Source organism: Mastomys coucha, unplaced genomic scaffold, assembly GCF_008632895.1.
Source record: "Mastomys coucha isolate ucsf_1 unplaced genomic scaffold, UCSF_Mcou_1 pScaffold13, whole genome shotgun sequence".
NCBI lineage: Eukaryota > Metazoa > Chordata > Mammalia > Rodentia > Muridae > Mastomys > Mastomys coucha.
Genome location: NW_022196895.1, coordinates 38,358,222 through 38,374,568, shown reverse-complemented (window position 1 = coordinate 38,374,568; position 16,347 = coordinate 38,358,222). Strand labels below are relative to the sequence as shown.

The window sequence follows — 16,347 nt, the reverse complement described above, 5'->3', positions numbered from 1 at the left end:
AAAAAAAAAAAAAGAGAGAGAGAGAGAGAGAGAACAATTTTCCTTTCTGCAAGTAGCCAGATCTCTTCAAGCAGAGATGAAGGGCAGAGTACCAAAGTGCCTGTCCTGTTTCTGTCTTTCAAACAAGACTCTATGACTTAAAACTATCAGCTTCAGGATTAAACTTTATAATACTTAATGGGAATTCTTCATAAAGCTCTTTAGCTTGGTGGCACATCCTGGAATCCCAGCACTTGGGCAATAGAGGCAAGAAGATCAATAATCCAAGGCCAGCCTTGGTGATGTAGTGAGTCTGAAGTCAGTTTGATTTATATAGGACTCCATCTCAAAAGAAAAACAAAGGAGAGGCCTGCTCAGAAGTTAAAAGCACTTGCTGCTCTTCCAGATGACTCACGTTTAGTCCCCAGGTCCCTCACAACTACCTGTAACAAAGTTTAGTTACAAATAAAATTTGTACTTTATTAAAATGATTATTAAAAAAAAAAAGACCAGGCAGAGGCTTGCAATTCAGCAATTAGGATGCTAAAAAAGGGATTTTATGAATTTGAAATAAGCTTAAGCTATATATTGTGAGTTGTAGGCTATCTGAGCTATAGAGTGAAATCAACCTTAAAAATCAAACAAAGAGGCCGGGCAGTGGTGGTGCACACCTTTAATCCCAGCACTTCGGAAGCAGAGACAGGTGGATTTCTGAGTTTGAGGCCAGCCTGGTCTACAGAGTAAGTTCCAGGACAGCCAGAGCTACACAGAGAAACCCTGTCTCCAAAAACCAAAAAAAGAAAAAAAAAAAAAAAAAATCAAACAAAGGCTGTGGTAATGATGTACACCCACGAGCTTAGCGCTAGGAGGCAGGATGATTAAGAGATCTAAGGAAGTCTTGGCTACAGAGTGGGCTTGAGAGGGTAGCCTGAACCACATGAGACCATCTCAAAAAACTACAAAGGCTACAAGACAAGAAAGTGTGGGGGTAGGGGGGAGGCAACAGGGGTTTATTCTTGTTGTTTTTTGGGTTTTTTTTCTTTCTTTTCTTTTTGGAGGGGAAACTGGGAAAGGAGAAATCATATGACATGTAAGTAAAGACAATATCTAATTAACAAAAAAGAATAAAAAAAAGAAAGTGTGAAAACAAAAGGGAAAGGCAATTGAACAAAAGGGAAAGAAGGGGAAGGGAGAGGTGTAGAAGAGGAAAGAAAAGTACAAGCAGGGAAAAGAGAGAAAAGATGACAGAGACCAATTGTAGGCTATAAGAACCCTGTAATATTTTACAACTTGGCTCTTTATAGAGCAAGTCTACCAACCTTTAAAGGAGATATTTTTCATGTATATGAAATGTATATGCATATGTGGATCTATGAGTTTATGCCTGGAGACTACAGGTACCTAAGTGAAGCCAGCAGCAGATCCTTTGCTGCTTGAGGTACAGCCTCCCCGTCATGGTTCTGGGATCTGTACCTGGGTCCTCTTCAAGAATATGCCTTTAAGCTAGATGAAGTGGCGGACACTTTGAATATCAGCACTCAGGAGACCGAAGCTGACAGATGCCTGAGTTCGAGACTAGTCTGGTCTACAAGGTGAGTTCTAATACAGCCAACACTTTTATAAGAAGAGATTTTGTCTCAAAAAGAACACACACATAAAAGAATCCTAGCCCTGAGGAAGCAAAAACAAGAGGATCTCTCTAAGTTTGAGGCCAGCCTTGTTTACATAGTAAATTTTAGAAGAACCAGTGCTATGTAGAGAGACCCCATCTCAACCCCCCCATCTATGCCCCCCCAAAAGAAAGAAAACAAGAAATGCTCTTAATTGCTGAGCCATCTCTCTAGGCCCCAAATCTGCCAATTTTTGATACATACTATTAAGATATATGTACCTATGTTGTAGATAACCTGGACTATGTATTATATTTTATATTACATATTATATGTTTAGTTTTTATCTATCTGTATATGTTCAGATGTATATTTGCTTGTGGAGAACTCAGGCTGACACTGGTGTCTTTTTTCTGGGGGGGGGGGGGGGGGGGGGGGGGGGGGGAGGGGAGGACTTCGAGACAGGGTTTCTCTGTGTAGCCGTGGCTGTCCTGGAACTCACTCTGTAGACCAGGCTGGCCTCAAACTCAGAAATCCGCCTGTCTTTGCCTCTCAAGTGCTGGGATCAAAGGCATGCGCCACCACTGCCCTGCTGACAGTGGTGTCTTTCTTGATGTATTTTCTTCTTTTTTATGAGACAGTTCTCTGTGAACCCTGAGTTCAACGACTGCCTAGCTGCCTTAGAGTTTGCCTCTTTTGCCCTAGCACTGACATTATAGATGCTGGCCTACCTTTTACATGGCTGCTAGGGATCTAAACTCAGTTCTTCATGTTGTCAACCAATTGAGCCATCTCCCCAGCCCCATCTGTATACATTTTAATGAGAGTAAAGCCTTTGTTCATTGAAATTTGCCTCACCACTTTTAACATAAAATAGAGTTGAAATATTTTTCTCAAGATGTCAGGGGTGGGTTGGGGTGGGGGTGGCAGTGAAATGGCTCATTAGAGAAAGGTACTTGCTACCAGGTCGGATGGCCTGAGTTTGATCCCTTGGGACACAAAGATAGAAGAGAGAACCAACTACTGAAAGTTGTTCTTTGATTGGTACATGCATGCTGTGGTACATGCACCGCCCCTGCCCCCACAAAAATAATGTACATTGTAAAAAGTTGCCTAGGTCTGGGTAAACCTGGTTATCATGGCTGTAGTACTTGTCAGCCATGTAATCATGATGGGAAGTTTAAGATTTGGTTTTAAGTTTAAAGAAAAGACTTTCACTGAAGACTGGGGAGGCTCAAACTGTACAATGGTTGCCTAGGACGAACAAACCCCTTGGTTAAATCCCCACCAACACCTAAGATCAGGTACACGTATACACCTGTGATCCAAATGTTTGGAAGATGAAAGCAGGAGGATCAGAAATGCAAGGTTGGGGCTGGAAAGATGGCTCTGTGGTTAAGAGTACTGACTGCTCTTTCAAAGTTCCTGAGTTCAATTCCTAGCAACCACATGGCTCACAACCATCTGTAATGGACTCTCATGCCCTCTTCTAGTATGTCTAAAGAGATTGACAGCATACTCGTATACATAAAATAAATAAATAAATCTTAAAAAAAAAAAAAGGAAAAAGGAATACAAGGTTGTCCTTGTTTACATGGGAATCTGGGGCCAACCTGGGATACTTGAAACTGTGTAAAATTTTAAAGGAGACTTTACTGTATACAATTTCACATGTTTTTCATACTTATAGTCATTTAATATTATATGAACTCATTTATGAAGCTCTAACTCAGGATTATTTACCAAATAAATTAGTGAATGTTTGGAAAGAGAAAATATACTGCACGTTTATCTGTCTGTAGCTGATCTCTATTTATATCTCTGTTGACACTGTATACAGAACAAACATGCTTACTACCTAATAATTTGAGTTTTGCCTCTATTCCAGATTAATTTTTCTTTAACCTAGAAATACCTGGTAAACTGTGAAATAAACTTAAGATCAAATATGGCTTTGGAACACTATGCCATTATAAACATGTTTATGTAAATTATTATGAAATGTCACAGTAAAACCTACTTTCTGACCTTCAAAAGTACATTAATAAGAACTTGATAAAAGTTGTGTTTTAACAACTAACATTTCTAACCTAGAAATAATTTGATATTTATTGACTGTGATAAACTTAGTGCTGAGTGCACTGTTTTTTAAGTTAGTATGAGTTACATTAAAAACTTACTGAGAAATGCTGAAGCAACTCATCCTTTTCCTCCTCAATGAATCCTCCACCTGGGAGTGCTTTGGGACGGTGGTCCACCACCATGTGATTCAGTGAGCCCCTCCCTCTTCCTCGACCTCGGCCTCTTCCTCGGCCTTGAGAGGACATGGTCTTTCCTCGCCCCACAGGTAAAATACCTAATCTTGCAGCCTAAATAACAACAAAATAAAAGGTAATACACATTGTTACATTAATCCTTCATAAGTACATAAAGAGAAAATCTATTTTCTGATATGTTATGCAAGTTAAATCTCACCTCGACTTGCAACTGACTGAGCTTTTTGCGTAATTCTGTTGTGTCTTCTCCTGAAGAGAGCCTCTTGTGGAGGTCCAGCTCTGTGTCCAACAACTCCTTCTGGGCCTGGGAAAAACAAAAGAGGAAAAGGAAGAGATAAGGTAACTACGAATCTCTTATTCAGAGCATTATAGCTACACAACGACGTGCTTCTCCTTTGCAAAATGCTCAAAGGAAATTAACCCTCATAGGCATACTGTAAACACAGCCAGCATAGTGATTCTGCTGGAAAGGTAAGAGTTGACCAAGACACTTTTCACATAATAAAGCATCATAAATGAAATGCAACTAATCAAATAAAAATTATATAGAAAGTATTTATTAACTTCACAAAAGACCAGTAGTATGGCTTACACCTATAACCCAGTAATCAGAGGTTAAAGCAGGCCTGTCTAAAATTAGAGCCACTCCAGGTTACAGAGTGAAATCTTGTCTTTAAAACAATGAAATGAGTTAATAAGTATAACAGTATAAATAAAGAACAGTAGAGAATTAATCTCAGGCTGGTGCTCTATTACTGCCACTCTCTCTTTCTGTAGGAGACAAATTATCAGTTTGAAGTAGCTGTGGAAGCCTTTTTCCCTCACACGCTCTTTATCTTTCATTGTGTGTATGCGTGCACATCTGTGTGGGAGTTTGATAGTCTTCCAGGATGTCAGAAGATGGTGTTGGATCCTATTGAAGAGGCAGTTGGGAGCCACCTGATGTGGGTGCTGAGAAGAGAACTTGAGTTCCCTAGAACAGTATTCATTCTTAACCACTGAGCTCTTTCTGCAGCCCCCCTATAATTTGCAAAAGCCACATCTGGCTGGGTATGGTGACACATGCCTATAGTCCCATTTAAAATAGAAGGCTGAGTTGAAAGGATCACTAGAGCCTACAAGTTTGTGGCCAGCCTGAGTAATATCCAAAGACCCTCTTTTATTAAAAAAAAAAGAGAGAGAGGAAGAAGGAAGGAAGGAAAGAAGGAAAAAAGGAAAGAAGGGAAGGAGAAAGAAAGAATTCAAAAACTCTCCATATATACCTGCTAGAACTAAAGAAAACATCATTAATATATCTGAATTGCATTTTAAAAGATTTTTTCTTTTTTAGTTTTATTTATGTGTTTTCTATGCCTAGATGTATGAGTCTGGTGCTCAGAGAGGTAAAAAGAGGACATAGGATTACATGTAACTGAAATTACAGATGGTTATGAGCTATCATGTAGGTGCTGAGAACAAAAGCTGGGTCTTCCTCAAGAGTAGCAACTGCTCTTAACATTGAGCCATCTTTCCAGCACCGGGACCTATATCTTTCAAAGCCTTCCTTTTCCCCTTACAGAATGTATGTTACCCTCCCTGGCTTTTACACACTGGCCTGGAGCTCACTGCATAGCTGGGACTGGCTGTGAGCTTCTCCTTTTCCTTCTTCTGCTCCCAGTACTAGAAGCACAAGTGCTTCTCTAGATTCAGCTTTCTAGAGAAGTCCTACTGAAAGATTTATAGTCTTTCAAATAAACAGACACAGGTATTTATTTAGCATGTGACACTGTACATTTGTGGTGCTCAGAGGACAACCTGTGGGAATTATTCCTCTCCTAACACCATGTGGGTCCTGTGAAAAGAACTTAGATTCTTAGGCTGTGCAGCATACTCACAGAGCTATCTCAGTTGCCCAATAATTTATTCTTAAATTAATAATAAAAGTATAATTTCAAACATACTGTATACGTTTATATATACATATATACATTATATATATGTGTATATATATATGTGTGTGTGTGTGTATATACACACATATATATAATAAGCTAACTCCCATTTCTTCAAGGGCTGAAAGTAACCTAAAAAAAAAAAATCCCAATACAGATCTATGATCAATGAAATCTTATACAAAAGTGTTTTCCTGGGGTAAAAAAATGGACAAATGAATAAATTAGGTATAACTGGATCCAGAACTTCTAATTATTCTTTTATTTAACATTACATCTATACTCTTGTCAAAATCAATGAGTGTGTTTGATTAGTAAGAGATCATAGCATAGCTGAAATAGGAAATATTTCTTTCCTTTTTATATTTTATTAATTTCTCTTTCAATACAAATAAGTAAAATTTAATTTAAATAAAGTTATGTGTGCTAGGGGTGTAGCTCAGAGTGAGCTTGCCAGGCACACACGAGTTCCCAGGACTGAATCAACTGGGTGTGATGACATGTGTTAATGATATCAGCACTCTGGAGGTAGAAGTAGAAGGAGCAAAAGTATAAGGCTACCCTTGGCCATATAAGTTTGAGACCAGCCTAGATACATGAGACCCTATCTCAAAAAAAATTTTTTTAAAAATTATCCCACATTACAGTAGCGCATGTCTGTAATGACCACATTCAATATTCAGCCTGAGGCAGGAGAATAACAAATTCAATACCAGCCAAGGCTTTAGAATGAGACTGTTTCAAACAAACCACACAGATAAACAAAGATACCTCCCCCAGACCAAAAGAATAACCATATCTTCCCTGAAAACTAAATAAACTTTTAGGCCTTTAAAAATGTAAAAGGCAAAACCAACAGATCATTAGGGCTTATGTATACTTAATGGTACAGCAACTGTCTAAAAATGCATGTAGGCCTGGGTTCCACCCCAGCACATTTGTTCATACAGGATTTTAAACTTTTCTTGAAGAGCTTATTTCACATCAGTAAAACCACATTGCCTAATTGCTTGCTGCTCTCCCTCCTCATTTACCAGCTACAATAATGGCTACCTATGGGTTGCACTGTACTCTCAAAGTACTAAGCACATTATAGATGTTCTGTAAGGATACTAGGGGAGAAATGCAATTAGATACCTCTGTTTTTGTCTTTACTTTGGACGGTGTGGAGACTGTAGAAGATGTTTTTAATTCATCTTTCAATTGGGAGATCTTCTCTCCCAGTTCTTTCAAGGTCTTCATTATATTTGCTCTTTCTTCTGGTTTCATGTTTTTGTTTTTTTCTAGTTTAGAGATCAGCATCTACAAAATAATCAGGAAAAACTAAGCCTATATTTAGCAAATTTAAGCCTTACAATTTTAACTTTGTAAATCAATTTTATAGAACACTCCAGCATGCAATGAATTCTTTGAGTACCTTCTGGCATTCTATCTGCTTTTCCAACATTTCTTGTTTCTTTTTCCTCATATCTTGCTGTAATTTCATTGCTTCCTGGATAAGGTAAACAAAGAAGCCAGTAATGGATTAAAAAACAAAAAATCTAATGAAACATAACCAACTCATTTCTTCTCTAAATTGGACTTTCCTCCCTAAATCAAAACAGATGAAAGTGGCAGCTGGGGTACAGGATATGGCTAGAACATGTCTATAATCCCAGAGCTAAAAAGACTGAAGCAAAAAGATCACGAATTGGAGGTGAACTGGAGATCAGCCTGGGCTATACAAGAAGAACCTATCTAAGAACAAACAAAAAACAAACAAAACCCCTAAATCAAAAATGAAACCTTTGAATATATTTTCCCAACAATTCCAGTAAATTGTGTGATTTATAGCTATTCTTTGCATCTTTAAAGAAAAGCAAACTGTTTTGACTTTCCAGTATGACTGGCCAACCCTTATTCTTGAAGCTTCAAGTTTTAAAATATGAGATACAGCTCATATTAGGAATGACCAGGATTCCAAAGTTTTTGCCTAGAACATTTTCTTTCTACAGTCCTGGGAATTAAATCTCTCTATGGAGACAGTGCATATAAATATGTGTTTTTACTGAAAATTCCTATATAAACATCTTAAATCTGATTTATAGTGACTCATAAACATGTTATACTTATGTGAAATATTATCTGAGTTTAAAAAAGGAATTTGAAAATACTCTGTGCTGGGGGTGTGGCTCAGGGTAAAATACTTATCCAGCATGTGCCAGGCCCTGGGGCTCCATTCTTAGCATCATCCCACCTACCCCAAGAAGAAAAAAAAATTGCCTGCTTTTCTTCTTGAGTAAAAAAAAAAAATGTGTGGTAGTGTATGCCTTTAATCCCAGAAGTCAGCCTGATCTACACCAGAGAAACACTCTCTCAAACCTGGACCTCCCTAAAAGAAATATAACATATAAAAAATATTAGTGGTTATAGTTTACCGATTATGTATTTAGCATACTTAAGGCCCTTGGCTTAACACTCAAAATCAAAACCTATCTATTAAAATGTACTTAATGTGGCACTGAAGGTAACTGTGAACCATTTTTTTTGGAGTTGTTCATCATTCTTAAGTGTATTAAATGGAAGAGAATGCATAGCCTGTTGTATAGCTCTATAGCCACAGGGAATGTAAAGGTGTTAGCAAAGGTGCTAAAGAACTTAACAGGCAGAAGAATGGAAACTGTTACCTGTTTCTTCTTAAGAACTTCTTGAACATCATGAGACTTAGACCCTGAACAAAGTTTTGAAGGTGCCTTTAAGTTTGAGGAGCTGTAAATTGTTTTTGGATGGCCTGGAGTAGAAAATACCTAAAAAAAATTACAAAAACAAACAAACAAACAAAAACCAAAAACAATAAGCACATAAGCATGATTAAATTAAATCTTAAAAATGTTTAAAATCATTTTTAGAATAACTGCTTCTACTAGAGAGAGGGTTTCTGTGTAATCCTGGCTGTCCTGGAACTCGATTTGTAGATCAGCTGGCCTTGAACTCAGAGAGATCCACCTGCCTCTGCCACCCCAGTGCTGGTACTAAAAGCATGTACTACCAAGCCCATCTAATATTTTTTTCTTTCAAAGAAAAGCAGATACTTTTCTTTCTCTTCTTCGGGTGGGTGGGATGATGCTAGAGATGTAACCCCAGGGCCTGACACACGCTGGATATAAGCTTTGCTCATTTTGCTCAATTTACTATGACCTAAAAACCACTTTATGGTACACATAAAAAAGTACCTTTCCTTTGTAAAGTTAAATATATTTTACTGTACAGATAGATATATTACATTTTAGGATATCAGTTCCTGATAGGCATTTGGGGAATTTCAAAATTACAAAGAGCTTACAATTAGTTGTAACTTATACATATGTGTTTTACATTTTGGACGGTATATCTCTGTTGCAAATTCTTAGAAAAACTATATATGTGCATATAATTTTGTTATATTACCAAACATTGCCAAATTTCATTTCATGAGAGTTGAATCATTTAGCACTTCCATCAGCATTTATGCCTCAAGTCCACTTGGGATGTATCCTGGTTTATGATATAATTTTTTTTAAAAAATGTAATTTTATCTTTTTCATATGGCTACCCACTTATACTAATATCAAAAAAATTATTTTTGATCTGATACTAGTTAGTTGATATAATAAATTCCTTCTGCAATTTACTAGTCTACTTTCTGTTGTTTCACTGGTCTGTTAAACCATGTGCCACCACTAAACTGTCTCAGTCACAGAGACCTTAGAGTATTTTTTGACTATCCCTTATCACTTTTCTTTTTCCAAGTTCCTCTAGCTCCTTGTAATGATAACTACACATGTTGTATAGATATATTCCTAAAAGCAAGAGACATTTCAACACTTGGCTTTATGAATTACTTTCATTGTTTTATTAAGATTTTATTTTAAACTTTAATTACTTATTTTTAGTTAGATGTGAACGCATTTATGTCTGTGCATGAGCATGCACTCACTGCCCACAGAGGCCACAAAGGGGGTGCCAGGTCCCTGGGAGTTGAGGCTATATTACAGGCAACTATCAGCTGCCAGGGTGGATGCTGGGAATCAAAATCAGGTCACCTTTAAGATCCATCTCCCTAGCCTTACTAGGTTCTTAATTATACCTAAAAGGGAAAATGAGAGCCAGATGTGGGGGTAGATGTCTTTAATAACAGCACTAAAGAAGCTAAAGCAGCAGGATCATGAGCAGAAGCTAGCCTGGGCTATGTAGTCAGACCTCATCTCAAAAAACCAGGGTGGGAAGATATGGACTAATAAGGACATCTACCTATTAATAAACAGCTATAAGTTAAAATTCTGATTCTTAGATAGCTCTAAATAAAATTAAACAGTTAATTTTTAACTGAATTATGGGAATTAGGGAAGTACACTTAGGCAATATCATGACTGCCCTATTGAGAAAGAGATTACAAGTCTTAATTAATGACAACAAATTTTTGTGCCATATTTAGTGGCTTATATAAACACGGAAGTCACAGAAGGCATACCGGGCAATCCTCCCCAGAAGAACTACCACTCTGATTTAGCAAGTGAGAAGTGTCACTCTGGTTAGTGCTTGCATGTCCAAGACGGTGTTTAACAGGAACTTTGTTAAGAACGTAGGCACCAGAGGTCTGTGGTTTGCCCATCATCTACAAATACAAAATAAATATCTATGTAATATAAGTCTAAAAAAAAACCACAAGAATGATACAAATTTAAGATAGAGATTAAAGTTGAAATGAGGAAGTACTTAAACTACCTGTAAAATTGTATTTTTTAAGGCACTATGAATATACAGATGGTTGTATTATCCATACTGTTTTGGATGTCTAATACATGTCATAACACAGCTGGAAGGAGCTCAGCAGGATAGCCTGTGCTAAGTTTGCACAAGTCCCTGTTTCAATCCTTAGCCCCCAAAATACATGTTTCACAGTAAAATACACACACACACACACACACACACACACACACACACACACACACACTTCATAATAACTTTTTAAAATCTTCTCTTTAGTATACAATGTTTTGAAGATAGTTTTTCTAACCCAGTATAAACAGCAGTGAAATGGAAAGGCAATCTTAGGCTACATTCTTTCATCATTCATCCAACATCTAGGACAAGTATTCACATTTAGGTCTGTACTGGCTGGTTTTGTGTGTCAACTTGACACAGGCTGGAGTTATCACAGAGAAGGGAGTTTCAGTTGGGGAAGTGCCTCCATGAGATCCAGCTGTGGGGCATTTTCTCAATTGCCCCTTGTGGGTGGTGCCATCCCTGGGCTGGAAGTCTTGGGCTCTATAAGAGAGCAGGCTGAGCAAGCCAGGAGAAGCAAGCCAGTAAAGAACATCCCTCCATGGCCTCTGCATCAGCTCCTGCTTCCTGACCTGCTTGAGTTCCAGTCCTGACTTCCTTTGGTGATGAACAGCCATGTGGAAGTAAGCCAAATAAACCCTTTCCTCCCCAACTTGCTTCTTGGTCATGATGTTGTGCAGGAATAGAAACCCTGACTAAGACAAGGTCCAAATATGAAACAGAACACAAACAAAAATGTCTGACTTAGATACTAATGAACAGGAGTGACTAACAGAACTGAGATGACCTGCAAGTATGTACTGTTCAGTGTTTTGAGATAGGAATTTGCTATGTAGCCCAGGCTGACCTCAAACAGATTTCTGTCTCAGTGTTCTGCTTGCTTGTTTTTCAACAGATCATATTTACCCTAAAGATGGTAGCATTTAGATGGAAATTGTTGTTGTCAGTATCTAGATAGCTCTAATGAACCATGGCTAGCTCTTTCCTTCATTTACTTTTTCACTGGAATGTTCTAAGAAATATGTATATACCAGTCATTATTTATTGTTTTAAGCACCAAGGACAGAAAACTATACAAAAATCAAAACCCTCATTCTTATCCAGATATGAAATTGCAACTGTATGTCCGGTGTTTGAGGCCAGGAGAGATGATCCTATTAAGGCCAAACTTAAGCTACAAACTGAAAATTCCTCTCAAAAACATAAAACAGGGACTGGTGAGATGGCTCAGTGGGTAAGAGCACTGACTGCTCTTCCGAAGGCCCTGAGTTCAAATCTCAGCAACCACATGGTGCCTCACAACCACCCATAATGAGATCTGATGCCGTCTTCTGGCTTGTCTGAAGACAGCTACAGTGTACTTAAGTATAATGATAAATAAATTGGAGCAAGTGGAGTTGACCAGAGCAAGCAGGGTTGACCAGAACAAGAAGAGGTCCTAAAACTTCAATTCCCAGCAACCACATGAAGGCTCACAACCATCTGTACAGCTACAGTGTACCCATATACATAAAATAAAGAAATAAATCTTAGAAAAAAAATATAAAACAGAATCTTAACTCTTTGGACGTTCCATTTCAGTTTTTAAAGGAGTAAAAATGTCTGCATGGGAAATGGCAGGACAAATGGGTAGATATGAAGGTGACTAATTCTAATGTAAACCAAAGTAGCTCAAGATTCAGAATTTAGAGGCAGACAGTGCATGTGCCTCACTGCAGATACTTCTTAAACACTCAGATTTTGAAAGCTCATTATCTAAAGACTGTCCTATGGGTGAAGCTAAACAGGTCAGACCTAGGTGAATCACCCTAGACCAGCTCTCTCAGCTTTAGGACACTGCAAAGCTTTTTGAAGCAGTTTCCTGGGCCTTTCCCACAAAAATTGACTCAGAAGATGAGGGGGGTGAGTAAAAAGCTAAGTTTGAGACCCTGGGTTTTGGTCCCCACAGCTACATAAAAGCCACACACACAGGCAGGGAAGCCACCTATAATCCAAGTACCTAGGAAGAAGAAACAGAAGATCCTTAAGATAAGCTGGCTAGCTAGATTGGCAGAATTGGCAAGCTCAGGATTCAGTGAGTCCCTGCCTCAGTAAATATAGTGGAGAGGATCAGTAAAGACACACGATGTCAAGTTTTAGCTTATACCTACCAACGTCGCCTATCCACTCATACTCACACCAAATAATTACTTATTTAATTAAATTAAAAATGGGTGAGGTCTAAGAATCTGTACTTCTTTAATAATCAGGTCTCAGGAGACCAGATGATACTGGTTTATACATCAAACCGTAAACAACCCTAATATGGAAGGTGTCAAGACTGTAAATTGGAAAATCCTGGCTGAGAAATGAAACTAGACTTTTAGTTAGTAAACACGATTACCTTTTGGATACCTCCATGGACCGATGAAGGGGAAGACTGGGTTACCATCACCTGCTGTGGATGGAGATGCTGTGGTAGGCTATGGTGTTGCTGTGAAAGGTGACTCAGGGTGTGCTGCTGCTGCAGGAGAATCTGTGCTGGGGACTGGAGTGCTGGTTGCTCATTGTTCTCTCTATGCCACAGGACTCGAATGAACCGATTGTTCAAAACTGCTTCTGTGCTAGAAATGGCTTTCCTGGCCTCTTCATTAGTAAGGTATTGGATGAGTGCTGCTTCTGGATCACCTTTAAAAGCAACCTTTAAAAAAAATAATGGCAACAACTTAAACTATGAACTAAATTATGTGCCTCCAAATTTATATGTTGAAATTCTGGCCCTCAATGGAGAACAAGATTAGGGAAAAATTCAGGTTACATGGGGTACTAAACTTGTGCCCTTAACATTTCTAGGTAAGATGGCCTTATGAGAAGAGGAAGGGGTCTCCACACACCCCTCTTTCATCCTCTCTGCCAAATGAAGACAGTGAGAAACCAGGTATCTACAAACTAAAAAGGCATTCCTCTGAAGCAGCTCATCAAGTAGCATTGGATCCCTTTGGAGTTGGAGTAACAGGCAGCTATGACCTAACCAATGTGAATGCTGGACCCCTAACTCAAGTCCTCTGGAAAAGCAGTTCAGCCCTTAATTGCCAAACTGTGTCTTTTACAATAGAATAAATTCCTACTGATTGTTTGTTCAGCCTATGTTATTCAATATACTCATTGAATATGAGAAAACTGTTCTACCTATATATAGTAAGCCATCTAGTTCTTTATTCTAAATGCCATAAAGAATAATGACAGAAAACATTTAAGAAAAAAGGACATAAACTTAAACTAACATGTAAATACAATCACTTAAATCCTCACTTGTACTACAGATTCATATATTCAAACTTCTAATAAGTAGACATAAAAAGATTATATTATCACAATTGATTTGATGTTGAATAATATACCAAAAATCTCAGTTTGTTAGATACATTAATATACACAGAAAAAGGTCATTTGTTCAGACAAAGACCTATGAACAACAACAAAAATAAAAGAACTAGAACAAATAAAATAACTAGTGTTTTCAGAAAAAGATTACAGAAAAAGAATCAAATAAATTCTCAAGAAGAAAGTCAGCTAAATAAGTCTATGATACACACATGCACATTCAAATATATAACAGAGTTTACAACTCTTTACAAAGTTGGAATTACCACTGCCTCTAATCAAGGTGAACTTCTAGGAATACTTTCCAAAACTCATAGCACACATGCATTCTGTCACTGACTGAATTAAATTACCTGGATATTAACTATGGTTCCAAATTTGCTGAAGTGTTCATTGAGCTTGGTGATGTTGTTCAGCTCCTGGGGGATCTTTTTCACCTCCAGCTTGGTGTTTGTGTACTGGTTCTTCCTCAGGAAGCCTGGCTTACTCTGATTGTTGTTCCCTTGTCTGAAACAAGCATCGATGAATCTTGGTTAATCAGCCCATCCTATGGCTAGCCAAGAAAGGCCATCTTCAGCAAGGAAGGTAAAGTTTAGGTTCTCTTCAAAAATTACAGAACTTTAACATAACCCTCATTACAATAAAGCAGAGGGAAAGGAAAACAGAATGAAGTATTTCAAAGAGAAGCGGCCCAACTGATACTGAAAACATATTAGAGCCACATAGGTGCCAGGCTACCTTTAAAACAAATTGAGTAACATCTTTAACCATATATTTTTCATTTTTAAGCATGTATTTTTCAACTTGTGCAAAGGTACTGATGTTTTCTTTCCCATCATTTCTAGTATGTCAATGATGTTTTTTACACATACCTTATCATGAATATCCTGTTAGCTTTTTAATTTCTAGGATATTCTAAAGGTGCCTCTTGGAACCCTAACTCTGAGAAACATACTTTGAAAAATCACTAATTAATGATTTGTTTGTTTGCTTGTTTTTCTAGACAGGTTTTCTCTATAAGAGCCCTAGCTGTCCTTGCTTTGTAGACCAGGCTGGCTTTGAACTCACTAAGTGCTGGAATAAAGGTACGCACTACCACACCTAGCAAAAACTTTATTAATACAAGAGAAACAACACAAGCATTGATTACATATTTCTAATAAACAAAACCATCTTACTTTCCCAGCCAAGGCTTCTTTGTAAGTGGCCCTTCCAGACCACTAATAGCTCTCTTTCGGCTCTCTGGTTCCAGGACTACTCTGGTGATGTTGCTATTAATTGAAACAGGAACTGGTGGTTCAGTCTGGATGACAATATTAGCAGCTGTTGGAAACAAAAAATTCCTATTAATGAATTTTGGGGAAACATCAAATGATTGGAATATTTAATCTAAAGCTAAAAAAGGTCCTATGAACAGCATTCTCCTACTACCATTTTTTATTTTTGTTTTGTTTAAAGGCAGATCAATGGCCTCAGTTTGCCAAGGGCTGGGATTAGAGGCATGCACAACTGTGTCTAGCTTACCACTTCCTTCTTAGAAATTCCTATCAGGAAAAAAAAAAAAAAAATAGAAATTCCTATCAGCAAGAAAAGCCACAAATGCCTCTATTCTTTACATTCAAAAAATTAAAATGCAAGCTTAAAACCTAAAAGGAAATACAGTGTGACAGTTAACTCAAGCAGACCATCAATGAATTCAAGAAAGTTATTGGAGAAAGTTGTCGGAAGAGCAAGGCATTTAATATATATATATATATATATATATATATATATATATATATATATATATATATATACACCATAAGTTTACTTACTTTTATAATATAAATATATAACAATTACTGTTTTCAACAAGGGATCAAACAGTACAACTAGGATTATTATCTTCTTCCAGTCATGGTCCAACAAAATGTTTACCACATAAAGATTTTCTTTTCATTTCTTTTCTTTTTTTCGTTTTGTTTTGTTTTGTTTTTCAAGACATGGTTTCTCTGTGGGGTCCTGGCTGTCCAAGAACTTACTGTGTAAATTCTGTGGCCTTGAACTAAGAGATCTACCTTCTTCAGCTGCCTGAGTGTTGGAATTAAATGTATGTGCCACCACCACTCAGCTAATGATTTTCTTATATGCAGTATTACATTATTTTGTTTTCCATTCTTTTTTCTTTTTTGAGATCGGGTGTCACTCTGTAGCCCAGGCTGGACTGGAACTCAAGCAATCCTCTGCCTCAGTCTCCTGAGCACTGACTGGAATTATAGTGAGACACCATGCCCTGCTATGTGTTTATATAGGATCATACTTTAATGTATTTGCAAGGAGGAAAATGAACTCACACTAAAGGCATATGCTTGTATTTTATCTTGGCTTGATTTGGGGGGGGGGGGG

At 37.7% G+C, this 16,347-nt stretch overlaps 1 protein-coding gene across 3 annotated transcripts in view; it reads right to left on the bottom strand.

Moving 5' to 3' along the window:
• The window catches only part of Rbm27 (RNA binding motif protein 27), a 69,806-nt gene that overhangs the window by 9,598 nt on the left and 43,861 nt on the right, over positions 1-16,347 (bottom strand). For all 3 annotated transcript variants that reach the window (XM_031365572.1, XM_031365573.1, XM_031365574.1), the window contains 9 exons: positions 15,141-15,285; positions 14,316-14,469; positions 12,983-13,279; positions 10,286-10,429; positions 8,463-8,582; positions 7,214-7,288; positions 6,934-7,098; positions 4,065-4,169; positions 3,770-3,958 (listed from right to left, as the gene is read on the bottom strand). In XM_031365572.1, the coding sequence (XP_031221432.1) occupies positions 3,770-3,958; positions 4,065-4,169; positions 6,934-7,098; positions 7,214-7,288; positions 8,463-8,582; positions 10,286-10,429; positions 12,983-13,279; positions 14,316-14,469; positions 15,141-15,285 (1,394 nt within the window). The remainder of the gene's footprint in view (positions 1-3,769; positions 3,959-4,064; positions 4,170-6,933; positions 7,099-7,213; positions 7,289-8,462; positions 8,583-10,285; positions 10,430-12,982; positions 13,280-14,315; positions 14,470-15,140; positions 15,286-16,347) is intronic.